This window comes from Bos grunniens, chromosome 24 (genome assembly GCF_055505025.1).
Source record: "Bos grunniens cultivar Pamir isolate PY7600 chromosome 24, Bosgru_T2T1.0, whole genome shotgun sequence".
Lineage (NCBI taxonomy): Eukaryota > Metazoa > Chordata > Mammalia > Artiodactyla > Bovidae > Bos > Bos grunniens.
In genome coordinates, this window is record NC_141188.1 from 22,951,808 (window position 1) to 22,976,539 (window position 24,732).

General features: G+C 40.5%; 1 protein-coding gene and 1 long non-coding RNA gene across 5 annotated transcripts in view; one reads left to right on the forward strand and one right to left on the reverse strand.

The window, feature by feature from the left end:
* LOC147345934 (uncharacterized) overlaps positions 1-24,732 on the forward strand; it is a 49,269-nt gene that overhangs the window by 22,603 nt on the left and 1,934 nt on the right. The window contains exon 2 of one of the 3 annotated variants that reach the window (XR_015153740.1): positions 23,977-24,054. The exons of the other annotated variants lie outside the window; for them this stretch is intronic. This is a non-coding gene — a long non-coding RNA (uncharacterized LOC147345934). Of the gene's footprint in view, positions 1-23,976; positions 24,055-24,732 lie in introns of those variants that run through there. 3 annotated transcript variants of the gene reach the window in all.
* Positions 21,918-24,732, reverse strand: part of GALNT1 (polypeptide N-acetylgalactosaminyltransferase 1) — a 124,060-nt gene continuing 121,245 nt past the window's right edge. For both annotated transcript variants that reach the window (XM_086372740.1, XM_086372739.1), the window contains one exon: positions 21,918-24,119. In XM_086372740.1, coding sequence (XP_086228866.1) covers positions 23,973-24,119 — 147 coding nt within the window. In that variant the 3' untranslated portion in view covers positions 21,918-23,972. The remainder of the gene's footprint in view (positions 24,120-24,732) is intronic.

A 24,732-nucleotide genomic window follows, 5' to 3' on the forward strand; every position in this document is an offset into this window, starting at 1 on the left:
GGGGGAGATCAGCTGAGAATTTTCTTTTCTCTCTTTTGGTTCCCTGTTTCAAATCTAGCTCTTTGTCCCTGAAGCTGCCTGTGGCCTGTAGATCAGTCTCTTCTTGAAGCCACACACTCAGGGTACAGGACAGAGCCAGGTGGGCTGGGCTGAGTAGAAGTGCTAAAGAGTAAATACTGACTTGTTTCTTCTCACTTTTTGCAGTTTTATTTTTGTTTAATTAATTAATGGACTTGGCTGCGCTGGGTCATAGTTGCAGCATGCGAACTCTTAGTTGGAGCATGTGGGGTCTAGTTCCCTGGCCAGGGGTCAAACCCAGGGACCCTGCATTGGGAGCTCAGAGTCTTAGCCACTGGATCACCAAGAATGAGCCACTTTCTATAGTTTTAAATGTTTCTTTGCTAGAGTCAAATCAAGTCAGGCATTGTTTAAGGAGGACCAGATTTCCATTCTTCTGGACTGGATCCTCTTCCAGCTGCCCTGTACACTGGGTCCTTGGCTGATCTGGCACATAGCTGGGTGCAGCTGCCCCCACCACAGGCTTCAGTCCCAGCCGAAGCAAATAATGAGCACAGCAGAAGGGACGAATCATTTGCTAATGCCATCTCTGTCAAGGTGTCTTAATTCTCCAGTGAGACAGGCAGTCCCACAGAGATGAAGGGCCTTGCTAAAGGTCTCTCAGCTGATAAATGGCCCACTTTGGATTTTTTAAATTAATTAATCAATTTTAATTGGGGCCTAATTACTTTATAATATTGTAGTGGCCCACTTTGAATTTGAACCTATGATTGCTATGCTGTGCTTAGTTGCTCAGCTGTGTCCGACTCTTTGCAACCTCATGCACTGTAGCCCACCAGGCTCCTCTGTCCATGGGGATTCTCCAGGCAAGAATACTGGAGTGGGTTGCTATTCCCTCCTGCAGGACATCTTCCCAACCCAGGGATCAAACCCAGGTCTCCCACATTGCAGGCGGATTCTTTACCATCTGAGCCACCAGGGAAGCCCATGAATACTGGAGTGGGTAGCCTATCCCTTCTCCAGGGGATCTTCCTCACCCAGGAATTGAACCAGGGTCTCCTGAATTGCAGGCACATTCTTTTCCAGCTGAGCTACCAGGGAAGCCCGAACCTATGGCTATCTGACCTCAAAGCCTGTACTCTATCCACAGGCCACTGTTTCCTTTCACAACTGACCCTCTCGCTGTGGCCATACAGATGCTGTGAGGAGACCGTGTCCCTCACCTTCTCCCCTCTTCCGATGGCATATGCAGTACAATATTGCCTGCTGTCTTGAAATTTGGCAAAGGCCCAAAGCTGAGGACAGAAAGGGAAGCTTCTTTCTGGTCCAAGAGGCAGGAGCTGAGACCATCAGGCTTGCAGGAAAGTTTCTGTGTGTGACCCAGCCTTCTTCCTTGCGACCTTCACTAGTTCAACTCCAGTAACTGCCCTCCAGTGTCTGAGGGCAGGAAGGGGGTGACTTTTGAAGGATGTCAGTCTCTCCCTCTCCTGAGTGTGTTCCTCTTGGGTAGAGTAGGGGTGCTTGCCTGCAGGGGAGCAGGGCAGTAGCCCAGCACCCTGGGCTCATCTGCTTAGGTGGGGCCTTGCTGGGGTTCCCTCCACCACCTGAATAACAGAGGGACTGTATGGTGAGAGCTGCCTGGGGAGAGCCACCCGGGGGGTCCCTAGTTCCTAAGAGCGAAGACGCAAGATGGCAAAGGAAGGAACCCACCACCCGGGAGTTGGCTTCGGAGGGCCGTTCCCAGCCCACCCTGCTGCTCTTGGGTGCAGTCATCATTACTGTTGCTCTTGGCTCACTGGTGTAGGTCTGAATGTCCACCTGCTGCTGGTCCCTTTTCAGTATGAAGAACTTCTTTCAGCATTTCCTATAGTACAAGACTCTTGGCCACAGAGGCTCTCAGGTTCCATTTACGTGAAAATGTCTTTATTTCACCTTCGACTTTTTGCTTATTTATTTACTTTTTAAAGTAAACAATTCAGTGGTTTTAGTATCTTCACAGAGTTGTATACCATACCCACCATCTAATTTCAGAATATTTTTATAATCTCAAAAAGAAGCCCGTAGTCGTTCCTCATTTCCTCTTCCCCAAGGTGCCGCCAACCGCTAACTTGTTTTCTGTCTCTATGGGTTCCTAATCTGAACACGTCACGAACTTGGGATCATAAAATACATGTTCTGTTGTGTCTGGCTTCTTTCATGCTGCATATTTTCAAGGTGCATCCATGCTGTAGCATGCCTTAGGAAGTATTTCATCCCTTTTTTAAAAAGACATCTTTTAAGAGCAGTATTTTAAGTTCATAACAAAATTGAGGTGGGGTACAGATATTTCCCATACACCCGCCTTCCCCTATGCATGCAAAGCCTCCAACATCTCTCACCAGAGAGATACACTTGTTACCAAGGGTGACCCTACATTGACAAACCACAATCTCTCAAAATCTATGGTTTACCTTAGGGTTCACTCTTAGTGGTGTGTATGCTGTGCGTTTGGACAGATGCATGATGACGTTCATTCATCGTTGTAGTATCAGACAGTATTTTCACTGCCCTCAGAGTACTCTGTGCTTTGCTGGGCCCTCTCCCCTGTCAACTATTAATATTTTTATCATCCTCATAGTTCTGATTTTCTAGGATGTCATTGTATTTGGACTCCTACATTAAATAGCTTTTTCAGACTGGCTTTTTTTCACCTGGTAATATGCATTTAAAGTTTCCGCTATGTATTTTTTTTTTAAGGGCTGAGCAACATCCCATTGTTTGAATGTACCAGAGTTTATTCATTCACTTTGGTTGCTTCCAAATTTTGACAATGGTGAATAGAGCTATTGTAAACATCCTTGTGGGGGGTTTTATGTGGACAAAAGTTTTTAAATCCTTTGGGTAAATACCAAGGAGAATGTTTGCTGGATGGTGTGTTAACAATATGTTGAGTTTTATAAGAAACTGCCGGACTGTCTTCCAAGTGGCTCTAACATTTTCATCTCTCAGTGTATGAGAGTTCTGTCATTCTGCATGCTCCCAGCATTTGGTGCATTCATTTGTGTGTGTGTGGGACAAAACACATGAAGTTTACCATTTTCACCATTTTAACTGTACTTTAGTGTTACGTATGTTCAGGCAGAAAGTGAAGAGGAACTAAAAAGCCTCTTGATGAGAGTGAAAGAGGAGAGTGAAAAAGTTGCCTTAAAGGTCAACATTCAGAAAATGAAGATCATGGCATCTGGTCCCATCACTTCATGGGAAATAGATGGGGAAACAGTGGAAACAGTGTCAGACTTTATTTTGGGGCTCCAAAATCACTGCAGATGATGACTGCAACCATGAAATTAAAAGATGCTTATTCCTTGGAAGGAAAGTTATGTCCAACCTAGATAGCATATTCAAAAGCAGAGACATTACTTTGCCAACAAAGGTCCAAATCTAGTCAAGGCTATGGTTTTTCCTGTGGTCATGTATGGATGTGAGAGTTGGACTGTGAAGAAGGCTGAGCGCCGAAGAATTGATGCTTTTGAACTGTGGTGTTGGAGAAGACTCTTGAGAGTCCCTTGGACTGCAAGGAGAGCCAACCAGTCCATTCTAAAGGAGATCAGCTCTGGGATTTCTTTGGAAGAAATGATGCTAAAGCTGAAACTCCAGTACTTTGGCCACCTCATGCAAAGAGTTGACTCATTGGAAAAGACTCTGATGCTGGGAGGGATTGGGGGCAGGAGGAAAAGGGGATGACAGAGGATGAGATGGCTGGATGGCATCACTGACTCAATGGACGTGAGTCTGGGTGAACTCTGGGAGTTGGTGATGGACAGAGGGGCCTGGCGTGCTGCGATTCATGGGGTCGCAAAGAGTCGGACACGACTGAGCGACTGAACTGAGCTGATGTTCATGTTGTTGTGAAAATCCCCATGAAACAGCACCTCCCTTTTCTCTCTCCTCCAACCCCTGGTAACCACAATTCTGCTTTCTATTTCAGTGAATTTGACTACTTTAGATATCTCTAAGTGGAAACACATAATATTTGTCTTTTTGTGACTGGCATATTTCACTTAGCATAATGTCCTCAAGATTCATCCTTGTAGCAGGTGTCAGGATTTCCTTCTGTTTTGGGGCTGAGTAACAATCCACTGTGTAATTATGTCTACATCTCTATCTATCGCACATTTTATTCATCCATTCATATTTGTGCTCTTTCTGTCTCTTGGCTATGCATGGGTGTGCAAACATCTTCCTGAGACTCTGCTTTCTTTTGGATATATATCCATAAATAAAACAGCTGTATCACACGATAGTTCTTTTTTTTTTTTTTTTTTTTTGAGGAACCTCCATACTGTTTTACATAACAGTCACACAATTTTTCAATCCCACCGACAGTGCACAAGTTTGAACTTCTCCACATCCCTGCCAACACTTGTTATTTTCTGTCTTGTTCATATTACCCATAGTGATGGGTGTGAAGTGATATCTAATGTGGTTTTAATTTGCATTTTCTGATGATTAGTGATGTTGAGCATCTTTTCACATGCCTGTTGGCCATTTGTATAACCTCTTGGGAGAAATAGCTCTTAAAATTTGTGCCCATGTTTTAGTTAGGCTATTTTATTTTTGATTGATTTGGAGGAGTTCTTTATATATTCTGGATATTAACCCCCCTTTTTCAGATATTGTGCTTTTTACAGACGTTCTCTCCCATTCCGTAGCTGGCCTTTTGTTCTGTTGATTTTGTCCTTTGACACACAAACGTTTTAAAGTTTGGTGTAGCCTTGTTTCTCTATGTCTTCGTTGTTGTCGTTTGTTCTTTTGACGCCATATCCGAGAAATCATAGCCATGTCCAATGTCATGCAGTTTTTCCTGTTTCTTTTTTTTCTAAGAGTTTTAGGTCTAAGTGTTCTAGCTAAGATTTCCAATACTATGTTGGGGAAAAAAAAAAGTGGTAAGAGCAGATATCTTGCCCTGTTCATGATCTCACGGGAAAAACTTTCAGTCTTTCAGCCTTGAGTGTGATGATAACTATGGGCTTTTCGTATATGGTCCTATGTTGCAGTAATTTCTAGTTGTGGTGCACGAACTTCTCATTGCGGCAGCTTCTCTTGTTGCAGAGTGTGGCCTCTGAGCACGCAGGCTTCAGATGTGGCCTCTGAGCACGCGGGCTTCAGATGTGGCCTCTGAGCACGCGGGCTTCGGTAGTTGTGGCACGCAGGCTCGGTAGTTATGGTGCACGGGCTTAGCTGCTCCACTGGATGTGGAATCTAGAATCTTCTTGGACAAGGGATCGAACCTGTGCATTGGCAGGTGGATTCTTAACCACTAGATCACCAGGGAAGTCCCTCTCTTTCATTTCTAATATTAGTTATTTGAGTCTTCTCTTCTTTCTTAGTTAATCTCACTAAGGATTTGTTCATTTCATTGCCCTTTACAAACTCCAGCTCTGTTTCATTGATTGTTTTCTATTTTTCTGTTCTCTAGTTTACTGCTCTAATCGTTATTATTTTCTTCCTTTTACTCTCTTTGGATTTTTATAGGTTGAGTCATTTTAGGATTCCAGGAATAAATCCCACTTAGTCATGGTGTATAATCCTTTTAAAGTTCAATTGAATTACGTTTGCTAGTCCAGTACTCTTGCCTGGAAAATCCCATGGACAGAGGAGCCTGGTAGGCTGCAGTCCATGGGGTCGCGAAGAGTCAGACACAACTGAGCGACTTCACTTTCACTTTTCACTTGTATGCATTGGAGAAGGAAATGGCAACCCACTCCAGTGTTCTTGCCTGGAGAATCCCAGGGACGGGGGAGCCTGGTGGGCTGCCGTCTATGGGGTCGCATAGAGTCGGACACGACTGAAGCGACTCAGCAGCAGCAGCAGCAGCAGCAGCAGTATTTTGCTAAGAATTTTTGCATCAGTATTCATCCAGGATATTGGTCTATAGTTTTACTTTCTTGTAGTCTTTATCTGGCTTTGGTATCAGAGTAATGTTAGCCTCATAGAATGAACTTGGAAGTGTATGTTCCTCCTAAGTTTTTGGGAAAAGTTTCAGGAGAATTGGTATTACTTCTTTAAATGTTTGGTAGAAGCCACCAGTGAATCTAGATGGTCCTGGGCTTTTCTTTTGGGGAGGCTTTTGATTACCTCTTTAGTCCTTTTGGTTTGTTTAGATTTTCTGTTTCTTCATGATTCAGTCTTGTCAGGTTACATGTTTCTAGGGTTTTATTTTTTTCTTCTAGGTTACCCAATTAGGCGTACAATTGTTCATAGTATTCTCTTATAATCCTTTCCCCCTGTGATTGTAATGCCCTCTTTTTCATTTCTTTTATGTGTTTATTTATTTTTGGTTGCACTGGGTGTTCATTGCTATGTATGGGCTTTCTGTAGTTGCAGCAGGCTTCTCTCTGTTTCTGCCTTCAATTCTATCAATGTTTGCTTCATATGTTTAGGAGTTCCGAAGTTTGGTACATAAATATTTATATCTGATAAATCTTCTTGGTGAACTCACCCTCTTTCGAGTGTTCAACATCCTTCTTTGTCTTTTGTAGAAGTTTTTAAAAATTTATTTATTTTTAATTGAAGGATAATTGCGTTACAGTATTGTGTTGGTTTCTTCCAAGCATTGACATGAATTAGTTCAGTTCAGTTCAGATGCTCAGTCGTGTCCGACTCTTTGCAACCCCATGAACCGCAGCACACCAGGCCTCCCTCTCCATCATCAACTCCTGGAGTCCACCCAAACCCATGTCCATTGAGTCGGTGATGCCATCCAACCATCTAATCCTCTATCGTCCCCTTCTCCTCCTGCCCTCAACTTTCCCAGCATCAGGGTCTTTTCAAATGAGTCAGCTCTTTGCATCAGGTGGCCAAAGTATTGGAGTTTCAGCTTCCACATCAGTCCTTCCAATGAACACCCAGGACTGATCTCCTTTAGGATGGACTGGTTGGATCTCCTTGCAGTCCAAGGGACTCTCAAGAGTCTTCTCCAACACCACAGTTCAAAAGCATCAACTCTTCAGCATTCAGCTTTCTTTATAGTCCAACCCTCACATCCATACATGACCACTGGAAAATCCATAGCCTTGACTAGACGGACCTTTGTTGGCAAAGTAATGTCTCTGCTTTTCAATATGCTATCTAGGTAGGTCATAACTTTCCTTCCAAGGAGTAAGCGTCTTTTAATTTCATGGCTGCAGTCACCATCTTCAGTGATTTTGGAACCCCAAAAAATAAAGTCAGCCACTGTTTCCTTGTTTCCTCATCTATTTCCCGTGAAGTGATGGGACCAGATGCCATGATCTTCATTTTCTGAATGTTGAGCTTTAAGCCAACTTTTTCACTCTCATCAAGAGGCTCTTTAGTTCTTCACTTTCTGCCAAAAGGGTGATGTCATCTGCATATCTGAGGTTATTGATATTTCTCCTGGCAATCTTGATTCCAGCTTGTGCTTCCTCCAGCCCAGCGTTTCTCATGATGTACTCTGCCTATAAGTTAAATAAGCAGGGTGGCAATATACAGCCTTGACGTACTCCTTTTCCTTATTTGGAACCAGCCTGTTGTTCCCTGTCCAGTTCTAACTATGACTTTCTGTTTTAAACTGATAACATCTTAAGTTTCACCTCTATTCCTTTATAGCTTTACCTCACATATTTTGTATTACTGATGTCACAATTTACATCTTTAAATATTGTGTACTTAGTAATATAGATTTATGGTTATTTAATTTTTTTTCATTTAAGTTCTATGCATGCAAATTACAATATTAGAAGTTACTGTTTTTGTTCATGCATTTAGCTTTATTGAAGAGCCTTATAATTTCATACAGCTTCATGTTGCTATCTGTCTTTTCATTTCAACTTGAAGGACTCTTAGCATTCCTTATAGATCAGATTTAGTGGTAATGAAACTCCTCAGCTTTTATTTATCTGGGAAGGTCTTAATTTCTCCTTCATTTTGAAGGACAGTTTTGTCAGATGCAGTATTCTTGATTGAGTTCTCTTGGTACTTAAAATATATCATACGACTTCCTTCTGGCCTTCAAATGTTCTGCCGAGAAATCTGGTAATTCTATGGAAGTTCCTTTTGTATGTGATATATTGCTTTCCTCTAACTGCTTTCAAGACCTTTTGTCTTCGTTGTTAGACAATTTGATTGTAACGTGTCTTGATGTCCTTTTTAGATTTACTTTAGTTGGAGTTCTTTGAATTTCTTGAATATCTGTCTTCTCAGATTTGGGAAACTTTTGGCTCTTATTTCTTCAAAGAAACTCTCTGCCCCTTTCTGTCTTTCTCTTACCCTTCTGAGAATCCCTTGATGTGTATATTGGTCCCTCTGAGAATGTACCATAAATCCCTTAGGCTCTCTTTGGTTTTCTTCATTTCTTTTCTTATTTGCTCCTCTGACTCAATAATTTCAAATAAACTGCCTTCACGCTTGCTTGCTTGGTAAAGGTAGCTCTCAAACTCCTCTATTGAATTTTTTAGTTCAGTTATTGTATTTTTCAGTTCCAGAATTTTTTTTGCTTAAAAAACGGTTTCTATCTTTTTGTTAATATTCTCATTTTGTTCATTCATCATTTTCCTAATTTAGTTGTTTGTGTTTTCTGTTAGTTCACAGAGTATCTTTATAGCAGTTATTTAAATTTTTTTTTGGTCAGGGAACTCGTAGATCTGCATTTCTTTAGGGTTGGTTTCTAGAGTTTTATTTTGTTCCTTTGACTGGCCCACATTTTCACATATCTTTGTATACCTTATATATTTTTTTTTCCTGGGATTTGAGCATTTGTAAGAAAAAACCACCTCTCCCAGTCTTTGTGTACAAAAGCTTTGCACAAGGTAAGGTCATCACCAGTCAGCTTGCTGTAGTTTCTAGGACCTCTCAGTTTTTATCTCTTGCTCCCCTTGGTGTCTTCCTGCAAAACTGCTGCTCTGATAGGTTGCTTGCCTTCAGTTTCAGCATCTTTCAAATTCTGGTACTGATCCTGTTAATGCTCTGAGTCCGACAAGAGGAACCAGTCCTTCAAGATGCCCCAAGCAAGATGGAATATTGGTGATGTAGTAGTAGTGGTGGTGGTGGTGGTGGTGGTGGTGTTAGTTGCTCACTCACGTCTGACTCTTTGTGACCCCTTGGACTGTAGCCCACCAGGTTCCTCTGTCCAAAGGATTCTCCAGGCAAGAATGCTGGAGTGGGTAGCCATTCCCTTCTCCAGGGGATCTTCCCAATCCAGGAATCGAACCCGAGTCTCTTGCACTGCAGGCAAATTCTTTACCATCTGAGCCACCAGGGAAGCCCTAGTGGTGACATGGTCCACTCTTTTGTTTCCATCCTGAAGCAGGAGGAAGAGTTTCCTCTACGCCATGTGCATAAAGGAAGGGGCGTGAATAGGTGCATCAAATGTGAAGTTTCCTATCCCTTTTGCTGGAGTTCCTTGATTTTACAGTAGTCTGGGTTCCGTAGCTTCTCATTTGGTCTCTAGAGTTCTCACAGAGGTTGTCTGGTCCATATACTGTTGTTAATTCAATATCTTTGTTGGGAGAGGTGGGCCTGTAGGATTCTAGTCCATTGTCTTGCTGATGTCACTCTCCAGTAGTTGATTCTTTTTTGTGGATAATATTCCATTGTATGGAGATACATTTTATTCATCCATTTATCAGTTGATGGACATTGGGTGGCTGCCACTCTTTGGCTATTATGGATAATGCTGACTCTTTATGACCCCTTGGACTGTAGCCCAAGATATGGATATCCCAAGATATGGATAATGAATAATTTGTTCATGACCAGTTATAAACAAATTTTTGTGTAGATATGTTTTCAGTTCTCTTGGGTATAAACCTAGGAGTAAAATTACTGCATCTTATGATCATTCTATGTTTAACTTTTTAAGGAACTTGCCAAATGTTTCCCATGGTACCTGCACCATTTTACATTTCTGCCAGCAATATGTGAAGATTCTGATTTCTCTATATCCTCAGCAGAACTTACCGTCTTTTTAAAATGATCTTCCTAGTGCGTGTGAAGTGGTATTTTGTGGTAGTTTTGATTTGCATTTCCCTGATGGCTAATGATGTTGAGCATCTTTTCATATTCTAATTGGCCATTTTTATATCTTTTTTTGGAGAAATGTCTATCCAAATGCTTTGCCCATTATTTTATTATTTGTCTTTTTATTGTTGTGAGAGCTTTTCATATATTCTGGATAGAAGTCCCTTATTAAATATATGATTGACCAGTATTTTTCCCATTCTCTGGTTTGTCTTTTTCCTTTCTTGATAGGGGCCCCTGAGAACACAAAGTCTTTTCATTTTGATGAATTTCAATTTCTATATTTCTGTTTTAATAGAAATAGTGCTTTTAATTCATACCTAATAGATCATTGCCTAATCCAAATTAGTGAAAATTATGCTTATGTTTTCTTTTAAGAGTATTATAATTTTAGCTGTTACATTTGGGTCTTGTATCTATTCTGAGTTAACTTTTGTATACAGTATAATATATTGGTCAGACTTCCTTCATTTGCATGTGGATATCCAGTTGTCCCACCACCATTTGTTTAAAAAACTACTTTTTCTTTTAAATTTTCCTGGCATTCTTGTTGGAAAATCAATTGACCATAAATGTAAGAGTCGTTTGAATGGACTCAATTCTATTTCATTGATCTATTTGTCCCTATCCTAGTCTGACACTGTTTTGATTACTGTAGTTTTGTAGTAAGGCTAAAAATCAAGAAGCTTAATATTTCAACTTTTGTCCTTTTTTTCAGGACTACTTTGATTATTCTGGGCCTTTTGAGCTTCTTTATGAATTTTTAAGAAAAGCTTGTCTTATTTTGCAAAAAAAAAAAAAAAGGCACCTGGAATTTTGTTAGGAACTTACTGAAATTGTAGCTCATTTTGGGAAATATCACTGTTTTAACAAGTTTAAGTCTTTTGATTCATGAATATGTGATTTCTTAAGGTCATCTTTCAGGTTTTTGCTTTTAAAAAGTTTTCAATGTGTAAGTCTTATAATTTTCTGTTAAATCTATTCCTCAGTATTTCTTTTTGATACCATTTTAAATGAGTTGTTTTCTTTTTTTTTTTTTTTTTGATTTTATTTTTTAAAATTTTTCTTTTTGAATAGTTCATTGCTAGGATATAGGAATACAACTGATTTTTGAGTATTGATCTTTTATCTTGAAACCTTGTTGAACTCATTATTTCTAATATTTTTTGGTGGACGCCTTAGAGTTTTCTGTATACAAGGTCATGTCATCTGCAAATAAAGATAGTCTTAGTTTTTCTTTTTTAATCTGGGTGCTTTTTCTTGCTTAAATGCCTGGGCTGGAATCTCCAGTACAATGGTGAATAGACATGGCCAGACTGAACATCCTTGTTTGTTTTCCTGATCTTAGGGGGAAATCATCCAGCGTTTCACTGTTAAATATCATGTTAGCTGTGGATTTTCATAGAGGCCCTTTGTTATATTGAGGACATTCCCTTCTGTTCCAGCTTGTTGAGTGTTTTTTATCATAAAAGGTTGTTCGATTTTATCCAATGCCTTTACTGCATCTGTTGAGATGACCATGTGGGTTTTGTCCTTTTTCCTTTTAATGGGGTGTATTATATGGATTTCATATGTTGAACCAACCTTGTGTTCCTAGGGTAAATCCCACTTCATCATGGTGTGTGATTCTTTCAATATGCTCCTGAATTTGGTTTACTAGTATTTTGTTGATATTTTCATTGATAGTCATCATAGATATTGGTCTTTTGGTTTTTTTTACTTTCCTTTTTTTGTGATATCTTTGTCTGGATTTGGTATCAGGATAATGTTAGTCCCATGGAATGAATTGAGCTGTTTCTCCTCCTCCTTTTATGGGACAGTTTGTGAAGGATTGGTGTTAATCTTTCCTTAAATGTTTAGTGGATGTACTATTTTAAATAGTGTTTTCCCAAAATTCATGTCTATTGAGTACTTCAGAATGGGACCTAGTTTTGAAATAAGGTCTGTGTTAGTTTCCTGGAGTGACCTTAACAAAGTACCACACGCTGTGGAATTCCTGGTGGTCCAGTGGGTATGTCTCCGTGCTCTCACTGCCGAGGGCCCTGGTTTGATCCCTAGTTGGGGAACTAAGATCCCACAAACCTCACGGTGCAGCCAAAAACAAAGAAATAAAAACCCTTAATGTACCACACACTGAGTGGCTTAAACGAGAGAAATCTGTTGTTTTGGAGTTTGGAGGCTAAAAAGCCCAAATCAGGAGGTTGGCAGAGTTGGTTCTTTCAGAGGTAGTCTGTTCCTTGCTGCTCTCCTGGGCTCTGTTGCCCTGAGGCGCTCCTTGGCTTGTAGAGGATGTTCTGTGTCTTCTCATCCTTTCCTCTCCGTGTGTCTCTCTCTCTCTGTTCAGGTTTCCCATTTTTAGAAGAACATCCACCCTAATAGCCTTATTGTAACTTGATCACCTTGGTAAAGACACTGCTTCCAAATCAGGTTGTATTCTGAGGTGTTGAGGGTTAGAGTTTAACATATCTTGGGTGGACATGATTCAAACCATAACAGTATCTTTGCAGATGTAGTTAGTTAAGAGGTCAAACTAGATTAGGGTGGGCCCTGAGTTCAGCATAGTTAGCATATTCAAAAGCAGAGACATTACTTTGCCAACAAAGGTTCGTCTAGTCAAGGCTATGGTTTTTCTTGTGGTCATGTATGGATGTAAGAGTTGGACTGTGAAGAAGGCTGAGTGCCGAAGAATTGATGCTTTTGAACTGTGGTGTTGGAGAAGACTCTTAAGAGTCCCTTGGACTGCAAGGAGATCAGCCCTGGGATTTCTTTGGAAGGAATGATGCTAAAGCTGAAACTCCAGTACTCTGGCCACCTCATGCGAAGAGTTGACTCATTGGAAAAGACTCTGATGCTGGGAGGGATTGGGGGCAGGAGGAGAAGGGGACGACAGAGGATGAGATGGCTGGATGGCATCACTGACTCGATGGACGTGAGTCTCAGTGAACTCCGGGAGTTGGTGATGGACAGGGAGGCCTGGCGTGCTGCGATTCATGGGGTTGCAAAGAGTCGGACATGACTGAGTGACTGATCTGATCTGATCTTATCAGTTCAGCATATATATAGTGTCCTTATAAGAGGAGAGACCCAGAGTATGATGCTATGTGTAGAAGAAGGTAGAAATTGGAGTGATGCATCTATAAGCCAAGGACTGCCAGCAAGAATGGAAGTGAGGAGAAAGGCATGAAACAAATTCTCCTTCAGCCTCAGTTCTGTCTTACCTCCTTCTGAGTATCAAATGCATCTATGTGATTATGCAGGACTTTCCTCTTTTTTAAAAAAATGTCATTTTATTAAATGACATATATAACTTTTATAATTAACAGATTCTTTATTAAACTGTGCCACATAATGAAGAACTAAGAAGAAATAATTTTTTCTGCACATTGTAAATTTATTACAGAACAATAGAAACAAATAGCAATTATTGGTTTACTCTTTCAATAAGTATATATTTATTCTCTGTGTCCCAAGCACTGTATTTGTCAGTAAATGCTATCAATGATGTTTGGGGACAGGACTGGAAAAGGTCAGTTTTCATTCCAATCCCAAAGAAAGGCAATGCCAAAGAATGCTCAAAGTACCGCACAATTGCACTCATCTCACATAATAGCAAAGTAATGCTCAAAATTCTCCAAGCCAGGCTTCAACAGTGTGTGAACTGTGAACTTCCAGATGTTCAAGCTGGATTTAGAAAAAGCAGAGGAGCCAGAGATCAAATTGCCAACATCTGCTGGATCATTGAAAAAGCAAGAGAGTTCTAGAAAAACATCTACTTCTGCTTTATTGACTGTGCCAAAGCCTTTAACTGTGTGGATCACAACAAAAACTGTGGAAAATTCTTCAAGAGATGGGAATACCAGACCACCTGACCTGCCTCCTGAGAAATCTGTATGCAGGTCAAGAAGTGACAGTTAGAACTGGTCATGGAACAACAGATTGGTTCCAAATTGGAAACGGAGTACATCAAGGCCGTATATTGTCACCCTGCTTATTTAACTTATATGCATAGTACATAATGAGAAATGCTGGGCTGGATAAAGCACAAGCTGGAATGAAGATTGCCAGGAGAAATATTAATAACCTCAGATATGCAGATGACACCACCCTTATGGCAGAAAGTGAAGAGGAACTAAAGAGCCTCTTGATGAAAGTGAAAGAGTAGAGTGAAAAAGTTGGCTTAAAACTCAACATTCAGAAAACTAAGAGCATGGCCTCTGGTCCCATCACTTCATGGCAAATAGATGGGGAAACAATGGAAACAGTGAGGGACTATACATTTCTAGGCTCCAAAGTCACTGCAGATGGTGACTGCAGCCATGAAATTAAAAGACGCTTGCTTGCTCCTTAGAGGAAAAGCTATGACCAACCTAGATGGCATATTAAAAAGCAGAGACATTACTTTGCCAACAAAGGTCCATCTAGTCAAAGCTATGGTTTTTCTAGTAGTCATGTATGGATGTGAGAGTTGGACTGTGAAGAAAGCTGAGCACCAAAGAATTGATGCTTTTGAACTGTGGTGTTGGAGAAGACTCTTGAGAGTCCCTTGGACTGCAAGGAGATCCAACCAGTCCATCCTAAAGGAAATCAGTCCTGAATATTCATTGGAAGGGCTGATGCTGAAGCTGAATTCCAATACTTTGGACACCTGATGTGAAGAACTGACTCATTGGAAAAGACCCTGATGCTGGGAAAGATTGAAGGTGGGAAGAGAAGGGGACGACAGAGGATGAGATGATTGATGGCATCACCGACTCGATGGACATGAGTGTGAGCAAACTCCAGGAGTTGGTGATGGACAGGGAAGCCTGGTGTGCTGCAGTCTATGGGGTTGCAACGAGTCAGACACGACTGAGCCACTGAACTGAACTGAAACAGCTTATCATTTAGTGGTAAGATAAGGTAAATCCCCAGATAATGAAATGATCAAACATTTTGTTAAGAGCAACAAAGGAAAAGATTCTAAGTGAACTAAAGGGGTGCCTATTTGGAATTGCATGATCAGTTTCAGAAAGCTTGATAAGGAAGGGGCATTTATTTAAGATATGAATAATAAATGGAAAATAGCTGGCAGATGTAGGATATTTTAGGATAATAAAGGCACAGCACAAGTAAAAGCCTTTATGTGAAAAAGAGCTTGGTTTGTTGGACAAATTGAAAGGCCAGGGTGGTTGGATCATAGTGATCAGAAAGGAAAGAAGCTGAAAATGATGTTGAAGAGGGTGATAGGCTTTTCTGTAGATGATGCAGTTTATTATTAACACAATTGGAAGCCACTAATTTTTTAAAAAAGAATATTTTATTTGTTATAAATTTTATAAAAATCTAGCTCTTCCTCAAGTTTTAAGATTTAGCTTATAATTTTTTAAATTTTTCTAAGTCCATCAAAAGTCTATCAGTTCTGGGAGTTGGTGATGGACAGGGAAGCCTGGCATGCTGCAGTCCATGGGGTTGCAGAGTCGAACATGACTGAGCGACTGAACTGACTGATCAAACTTTAGCAACTTTTTAAAGGGGCTTTTGGATGATGAGTGTTTCATTTACACACTTAAACATGTTCAAATATTTAAAATGTCCTTTGATACATTTAATGTTTCATTTTAAAGGAATTATATAGTTGATTTTGCCATATTATTTTAGTTTTGGGTGTACAACATAGTGACCCAGAATTTTTATACTTTTATTTCATTTAAAGTTATTATGAATTTTTACTGTATTCCCTGAGCTGTACAATATATCTTTGTAGCTTATTCCTTTTATTTTTTTATTTTTTTATTTTTTTTGCTTATTCCTTTTATAAATAGTTCTTTGTTCATCTTAATTCCCTATCCCTTTTGCCCTTACCTCCTCTTCTCTCCACCCCCCGCCCCCCAGTAACCCCTAGTTTGTCTCTGTGAGTCTGTTTTTATTACATTCGTTTATTTTTAGATTCCATTTATAAGTGTGTGCGTGCTTACTTGATTCAGTTGTGTCTGACTCTTTGCGACCCTATGGACTGTAGCCCACCAGGCTCCTCTGTCCATGGGATACTCTAGGCAAGACTTCTGGATTGGGTTGCCATGTTCTCCTCTAGGGGATCTTCCCAACTCAGAGATCGAACCTGCATCTTTTGCATTGCAGGTGGATTCTTTACCCACTGAGACACCTGGGAAGCCCATTTATAAGTGATAACATACAGTATTTGTCATTTTTTTGGTCTGACTTTTTCATTAAGCATAATGCCCTCCATGTCCATCCATGTTTTTGCAAAAGGCAAAATTGTATTCCTTTTGTGGCTAAGTTGTATTCCGGGGTGTGTGTGTGTGTGTTCATGCGCAGACACCACAGCTTCTTTATCCATTAATTTGTTGATGGATACTTAGATTGCTTCCATAAATTGGCTATTGTGCATAATGCTGCCATGAACACTGGGATGCATGTGTCTTTTGACACATGCCCCTGTATCATTATTGTAACTTCCCATGTCTTTATGAAATTAGGTGAAGCAGTTACATATCCTGGTCTTGAAGGTGTGTCCTTTTTTAAAAATATATGTGTGTGTGTGTGTGTGTGTGTATATATATATTTATTTATTTATTTATTTGGCTGCACCAGCTCTTAGTTGTGGCACAAGGGTCTTCATTTTTTGTTGTGGCGTGCAGGATTTTTAGTTGTGGCACGTGGGATCTAGTTCCTTGACCCAGGATCAAACCTCAGCCCCCTGCATTGGGAGTGCAGATTGTAACCACTGGACCACCAGAGAAGTCCCCTGAAGATGTGTCTTTATATGGAAACATCCTATGCAGTCTGCGTGTGCCCAGTAGCTTTGGAGGAGAGCCAGTTCTCAGTTGAGCCTGAGCTGCCTCTCTGCTCAGGGTGTGCTGGGAGCCACCCCTTTGGTGGGAGCTGAGACTGAATTTGGAATGTTTAGAGCCAGGTGCCAGCTGGGGCTTCTCCGATGCTCAGTGGCCGTCACTGCCCTCTTGGGACCAGGGCTGGGGCCTCCGGGGGTGGAGCTGGAGCCCCAAGGGAGATGGGTTTCTCCCAGGTGTGATGACAATCTCCATCTCAGTTTAGGATGTGCCTGAGAACTTGAGGATACACTTCTGTACTTGTTTCACGTTTCTCCTGGTGTGCATGCCTTGGTGAGAGGCTGGGCAGAGGAAGGAGGGGTTGACGCCACACCACTAAACTGGCTCAGCCCCCTCCCATGTGTGCCTGAAGACACGTGCTCCAGCAATGCTTGTCTGCCCTGGAGCTAACTTCACTCTCTCCTGTGTGTATGCGCCAAAGGCTCACTGGCAATAGCTGTCTCCACTCTGGTCACAGGTAAGGCAGGGGTCTGAGCTGACCCCAGTTATCTCTAGGTGTGCACACGCTCACTGCAAATGGCAGCTTCTGCCTTAGTGGGGAGCTGCACCAGAGGAAGAGGGGCTGGAGCAAGAGCCCAGTGGGGGCTCAGCGGTGTGCTGGGATGGTCCCCGCAAGCTGGCCAGAACCCCAGAACTTCTCCACCTGCAGCCTTCACACTGTGATCAGGAGTAAGCAAGTCCATGTGTGCTCTTTCAAGAATGGCAATCTCCCTTTCCTGTAGTCCTTAGTTAACTCCCACTGGTGTTCAGACCAATGCAGAGGGCTTATCTTCCTGGTGTCAGACTCGAGGGCTGGGATGCCTATTATGTGACCGGAACTCCTCACTGCCCAGGGAGGATCCCTGAGCCTGTGATTTCCCCCCTCCTCCTCTGTGCCCCCCACTAGGGGTGCAGGTCTCCACCAGATTGCCTCTCTTCCCTTCTTACCAGGCTGTGGGGGTCTCTCTTTACAGCCTTGGTTGTAGAGGAGCTGTTCTGTTAGTCCCCAGGTTGATTTCAGTGGGAGTTGCTCTATATGTAGTTGTAATTTTGATGTGTTTGTGATGAGAGGTCCAGCAAAAAAAATGTCTAAGCATTCACATTGGGGGCTTATTTCCTCTTTTTGATAATGATTTCATAATTTGTGGGAGGGTAGGGGATTGGATTTTTTCAAAAAGACTTGTATCCTAATGATTTCCAGCAAGTGCCATAAATCTACCTCATATATGACTGTCATTAAACTACTGATCTATTTAAAGCAGGCCTCCTTATTACAGAGGTGGCATCGTCCTCTCACCATTTACACTTGAAGAAGGGACAGAATTAGTCAATTCCCCTTTGATTTCCTTCACAAAGCGGCAGACTTCCTGACCCGTCCTTTTGCTTGTAGATGTAACTCCTCTGACTGTCCCAGCTTTATGCAGATCTTTAATTCTCCAACTTTGTTTAGGCACAAGACGTAAGCTCCTACTCCCCAAACTCTGGTAACTATTAGGTTGGTGCAAACAAAATTGCAGTTTCGGGCTGTAAATTTTGAATCATTGTAACTAGGCTCAAACACACCTTTATTAATCAAAATAGGAACCATTACAATCAGTACATTTTTGCCAATGAGAAGTAAGTTTATTCTTGTAGCGTAAAAATCTGTGCTTCGGGATTCAACAAACTCTTGGAAACCATTTTCTGCATCCTGCTGGTTGTGGAAGCGTTTTTCCTGCAAAAAGTTGTCAAGATGCTTGAAGAAGTGGTAGTCCGGTTGGCGAGAGATCAGATGAACATGGCGGATGAGGCAAAACTTGGTAGCCGAATTCATTCAGCTTCTGAGGCCTCAGTTGTGTAACGTGTGGTCACCAACTCCTGCAGCTCACTCAAACTCATCTCCATTGAGTCGGTGATGCCATCCAGCCATCTCATCCTCTGTCGTCCCCTTCTCCTCCTGCCCCCAATCCTTCCCAGCATCAGGGTCTTTTCCAATGAGTCAACTCTTTGCATGAGGTGGCCAAAGTATTGGAGTTTCAGTATAAACAACCACATTTATTTAAGAATGTATTCTGATATCAAATGACAAATTTCAACAATGCAAAAACTGCAATTACTTTTACACCAACCTAATATAGTTCATCCTTGGAGAGGAAAGGCCTTCATATGCAGCAGTATATTTGTGGCTCAAGTTTATGTATCCTTTTTCCCCATTTCCCCCCCCAGACTTTAGGGATTTTCCATATTTTCTAATTTACATGTAATAAATGCATATACGTACGTATATAGCTCGACAAATTTTGAATATTTATGCATATTACCATTATGTAAACCGATTTATAGAATACTTCCATCATTCCAGAAAGTTCTCTCATGCTCATTTCCACCCTGTGCTCATCCAGAGGTTACCACCCTAGTTTTGTTTTGCCTGTCCTTGAACTTGAAATAATGTATCAAGCTTTCTTTGTTCAACACTTTTTAGACTTATCCCTGTTCTACCAGAAATTCACTTTCTAAAATTGCAGACTGATATCTCAGTGTATGTTAGTTGTTGTGTCCAACTCTGCAACCCCATGGACTGCAGCCCCCAGGCTCCTCTGTCCATGGAATTCTCCAGGCAAAAATACTGGAGTGGGTTGCCATTTTCCTTTCCAGGGGATCTCCCCAACCCAGGGATCAAACCTGGGTCTCCTGCATTGCAGGCTGCTGCTTCTTTACTATCTGAGCCACCAGGAAACCCTTAAATATACCTTTATTTTGATTATTCACTAATCTGTGGATGGGTATTTGGGTAGTTCCCAGTTTGGAACTATGAGAATATTCTTGCACAAATCGTACTGTGGGTACAAGCCTTTGTTTCTTTTGGTTGTATCTGTGGAAGTGGAGTCAGTGAGTAAGCGTATATTTACCTTTATGAGGAGCTGGCAAGCTGTATTCCAAGGTGACAATATCAAGACGCTTGCACAGTTGCTCCACATTCTCACTATTCAGCAGGTATGCAGTGCTGTTTCCTTCTGGTTTCGTTTTGTTCTCTGATGTTGGGCTTCTTTTCCTGTGCTAATTGTACATCAGGACAGCTTCTGTGAAGTGTGTATTCAAGTCACTGATTTTTATATTGTGTTGCTTTTGCAATGGCTCTTAAAACTTGTTTTCCTGTGTACAAATCCTTTGTCATTTGTATGTATCACAAATATCTTCTCCTTGGCCATAGCTTGCCTTTTCACTTTAATAGCATCTTCTTGATGAGAAAGGCTTAATTTTGGTAAAGTTTATTTTTTTGATCACACTGTGTGGTATGTAGGCTTTTACTTCCCTGATTAGGGATGAAACCCATCAGTGGAAGCACAGCCGTAACCGCTGGACCACCAGGGAGTCCCGTGATTTTGGTTACATTTATCAGTTTTTATCTTTTATGGTTAACATCTCTTGTGTCCTGAAGTATCTGCCTATTCTAAGAGTCATGGAGATATTCTGTTTCCCTCCAGGAGATCTGCTCTACCCTCTCATTCATTTAGATCTGTGATCCATTCTGAGTAAGTGTAGGTTGTGTGAAAGCATCAGTGTTTGGTGTTTTCTCATTATCTCATGGGTATCATTATTCCAGCTCCAAATGAAAACACTCCCCCCTTACTTACTGAATTGTTTGTTGAAAAGTCAGTAATGATTGTGTGGATCTATTTCTAGAGTCTGTTCCATCCACTGATCTATTTGTCCTAACTTTAGTATCACACTCTCTTCATTTCTGTAGCTCTAAAGCAAGTCACACAATCAAGTAGTATAAAGTCTTCCAACTTTTTTTTCTTCCTTCTTCATGATTTTCTTGGCTCTTTTGGGTCTATTCCATTTCCATATATACATTTCGGAGAAGGCAATGGCACCCCACTCCAGTACTCTTGCTTGGAAAATCCCATGGACGGAGGAGCCTGTTAGGCTGCAATCCATGGGGTCGCTAAGAGTCGGACATGACTGAGCGACTTCACTTTCACTCTTCACTTTCCTGCATTGGAGAAGGAAATGGCAGCCCACTCCAGTGTTCTTGCCTGGAGAATCCCAGGGACGGGGGAGCCTGGTGGGCTGCCGTCTATGGGGTCGCACAGAGTCGGACACGACTGAAGCGACTTAGCATAGCATAGCATAGCATATATACATTTGCCAGTTTCTACAAGAAAGCCTCATATTTTAACATCATTGATTCTGTAGATCAATTTGTGGCCAACCGAGATCTTAACAGTATGTAGTTTTTCAATCTGTGAACATATTGATTAGTTTTCTGTAGAAACTAAAGTATTCTAGTTTCTCTCTGCAGTGTTTTGTAGTTTTCTGGGTAGAAGGCTTGTACATCTGTTAATTGCTTTTAAGGTATTTGACTTCTTCGATGATAAACTGCATATTTAAAGTTTAATTCTCAATTGTTTGTGGCTAGTGTATAGACAGTACAACTGAGTTGCCTCACGTCCCCCAAAACTGGTAGTTCTGGTAGGTTTATCAAGCACACTTCAAGAAATCAGACAGTATGAGCAGTGTTATAAGACATCTGATTTTCCAGAGTAAAAAGGGATTCACCTTTTGTATACCTTTTTTCACAGTTATCACCTCAGAAATACTACCTTCTTTCTGATTTCCTTCTCCTTTGAAGAATATGTAGTTCTGGATTTAAATTTTTTCTTGGTATAGTTCTTGAAAAATGGAGACAGCACCAAATCTTTACAGAGGAACCTTTGTTTTTCAAATGAATGTAGAACAGGGAAATGAGGACATGGCCTACATGCTGCCTCTTATTTGCAGAATGGTGAACAAAGTACTATTTTTCAAGATCCCAATTAGACCAGAAAGACATATTAAAATGGGTTGGGACTAGAGTAGGGTGAACAGATTTGTGAGATTTGAATTATCCTTAACTGTCACATTTATGAATTATTCACTGTCAATAATCAAATCTTTTCATTGTCTTTTTCATTCATTCCTTTCTTCCCAATTTAATTTACAACAGTGAGTACCACACTGCCTAATCTACAAATAGCTATAAACAATAGGGATCCATTTTTAACTTCAAATAAAACCAATATAAGGCACAACTATTCAGGAATATTTTATATTTTTCAAAGTATTTAGGAATTCTTTAATTAGAAAAATAAAGGCAATGGGATTATCTATCAGGTTCTAAAAGTACCCATGAATGAAATCACTCACATCCCCCTCTTAAAAAAAAACACAACACAACCTTAAATCACATTGTTGATAAGTTTTCTTACAGTAAGAAATAAGACCAACCTACACTAGGTACAAAATCCTGAAATTCTGAGCATGAAAATAATTTACTGATTAGACATCCGATTTATTCAAGCATAAGGCCTACCAAAGAGAGAATGAACACAGCTCATGGAGTAGGGGAAAAACCCCAGCCAGCACTTGCTTTATCTCAGATTTCCTGGGGACAGAATTTACGCATTCTGTACTACAGCTTCACTCTACAGCGGTCACATGTGCTTGGTATTAACTTGAATATGGTATGAGAAACTTTCTGCACACTCAACTCGGCAAGTATCATTAGTGATGCAACTTTCAGAAACAGTCTTAGGCACAAGAAATAGCACTGCCTGCAGTGAGAGTCTCTGATAAAGAAAAGAATATCATTAAATATAATCTTACAAATAGGAAGGAAAATACATGTAATTTTTGCCAACGGATTGCCTCACATACCAGGAAAAATGTTACAATTAGATTTTCTTTCCATGAGATTAAAACACTAATTTAAATTGATACTAAACTTTTAATTGATCCTCAGGTTATCTTGTATTTAAAACTGGAACAAGAAAACCGATTTACCCTAAGTGGAATTTAGGGAAGAAATGCAGGCCTAATAATATGGAATAATAGCTGCACTTCTTTGGTTAACTCATTAAAAAATGCCAATTAAACATTTTCAGTCGGATTTTATTAAAAAAAAAAAAAAAGCAGCAGATCAACATTACAATTCAAGAACCTAATCTAAATATGCACTTGACAAAGAAGCACATCCAAATATGGAGTGAAAAAATTTTTCCAAAAACCATCAAACGTATCATCTCCAAATACATCACTTCTGCAGGCCTTTTGTTGAGTGGAATCATAAACAAAAACAGAAGATTTATTGCTGTGAAAACAAATCTGTAGTACAGTAGTATGAATCTTGGGTGTTAAGTAAGCATAATCAGTTGAATCAAGTTAGGAAGTTGAAACTCTAATAAGAAATTTGTGTGTGTGTGAGCAAAGTCTGTAAGCCAGTTGACCCAAGAGCAACTGAGATATCTAACTTGTTCACCAAGACCAGACACCACTTTAAATCTCCATTTTTTGAAGGCAATTAAAAATTACAATTCCAACAGCCCACAAACCAAAAAAAAAAAAAAAACCTGTAGAAAGCAATTAAAACTACGTTCAAAGAGCCACTTTTTTCAGCTCAATTTCAGCACCCCAAGGAAAAAAAAACATCCATGACTATCACAGATGAAAACAGAATGAATGTCATTGGAATCAGTTATTTTTCCCCACTGAGGTATAAAATCTATATAGAAATTTGATACTATACTATAACAAATTGTACTTTTCATAGTTCTGTTTTAATTTCCTTTAAACCCTGTTTAATATAGTTTGTTTTTTAAATTGTAAAAATGTTTTCATGATTCTGAATCTGGTTCCAGTTCATTTATTTTTATATCAGTATTTAATATACTGGCTACCAGTTCTAATCAGAAAAAAAATCTTAGACGTCTCTTCATTATGACAGCACAGTCAGCGGAACTCACTGCTGTGCACGCAAACCATAAAAGGCGCAGCTCTCTGGAAAGCACAGTTCGCAGACTGTTTCAGTCTGAGTATTCTTTACGAGGATTCTTGATGACCGACTCTTTCAATCTTGTAAACATCAGTGTGCACAGTCTCGCTACTACGTAGTTGCACGTCCTGGGACAGGAAGGCTGGTTCACAGCTAGTGGAAGCGAGGGCAGTCTATAAAGTTTTAATGGCTGATAAACCTTACATCCTGCAGAAGGAAAGCACTTTTCCTTTTTTTGCTACTTAAGAATGTGGCAGAAATGTATGCTGAGGTAGCCCAGTCAGTCCTTACGTTTTCCTTTTTTTGTAAATTTGGTCTCAGAATATTTCTGGAAGGGTGACGTTCCGAAGAAGCCACTGCTGGGATCGGCTTCCGCTGCAGTCTCTGATGCTGGGCACCTGGCTGTCCTCGTCTGTGGCTTTGTCCAGGCACTGGTTACTGTTCACATGCTGCAGGGTCAATTTCTGAAAGAGACAGGGAACAAGTCTTAATGTGAACGTGGAAAACAGAAGCCAAAGCACCTCCGACACCTTATTTGTGATTATGAAGTTCCTCTGTAGAAAAGTGTTTGTTTTGCAATATGAAATAGATTATTTAAGACACTGGAGGAATGTATCTATGTTAAAGACAGCAACGCTGGGGGGAGGCATGGGGACTACAGTGGATTATGCTAGAGCTGCGATCAGATGACCTCAATTCTAAATCCCAATTCTGCCGTAAGCTCTGCAATACTGTGGGAAAATCCCTTTTTGTGCTTTGATTGCCTTAAAAAAAAAAAAAAAAGATCTTATTAGTGATTCCCAATTTAGGATCCTCTGTTTTCCAAAAGGCATTTCAAAACTGCTTCATTTTCCCATGAGAAGGCTGTTCAAACTTTAAGTTCTTGGAAACTCAGGTCTTTCTGAAGACTTAACTCATAAGATTTATAAAACAGTCTTTAATAAGTGGCTGACAGATGTGACTATGTATCTTCCTCTCTACTTGTCTGCGTTCCAGACCTGATGCTATCATGTTGATTTTTAGGAAAATTAAAAAAAAATAAAAAAGGACAGATGGGCATTAAGAGACACATACTGA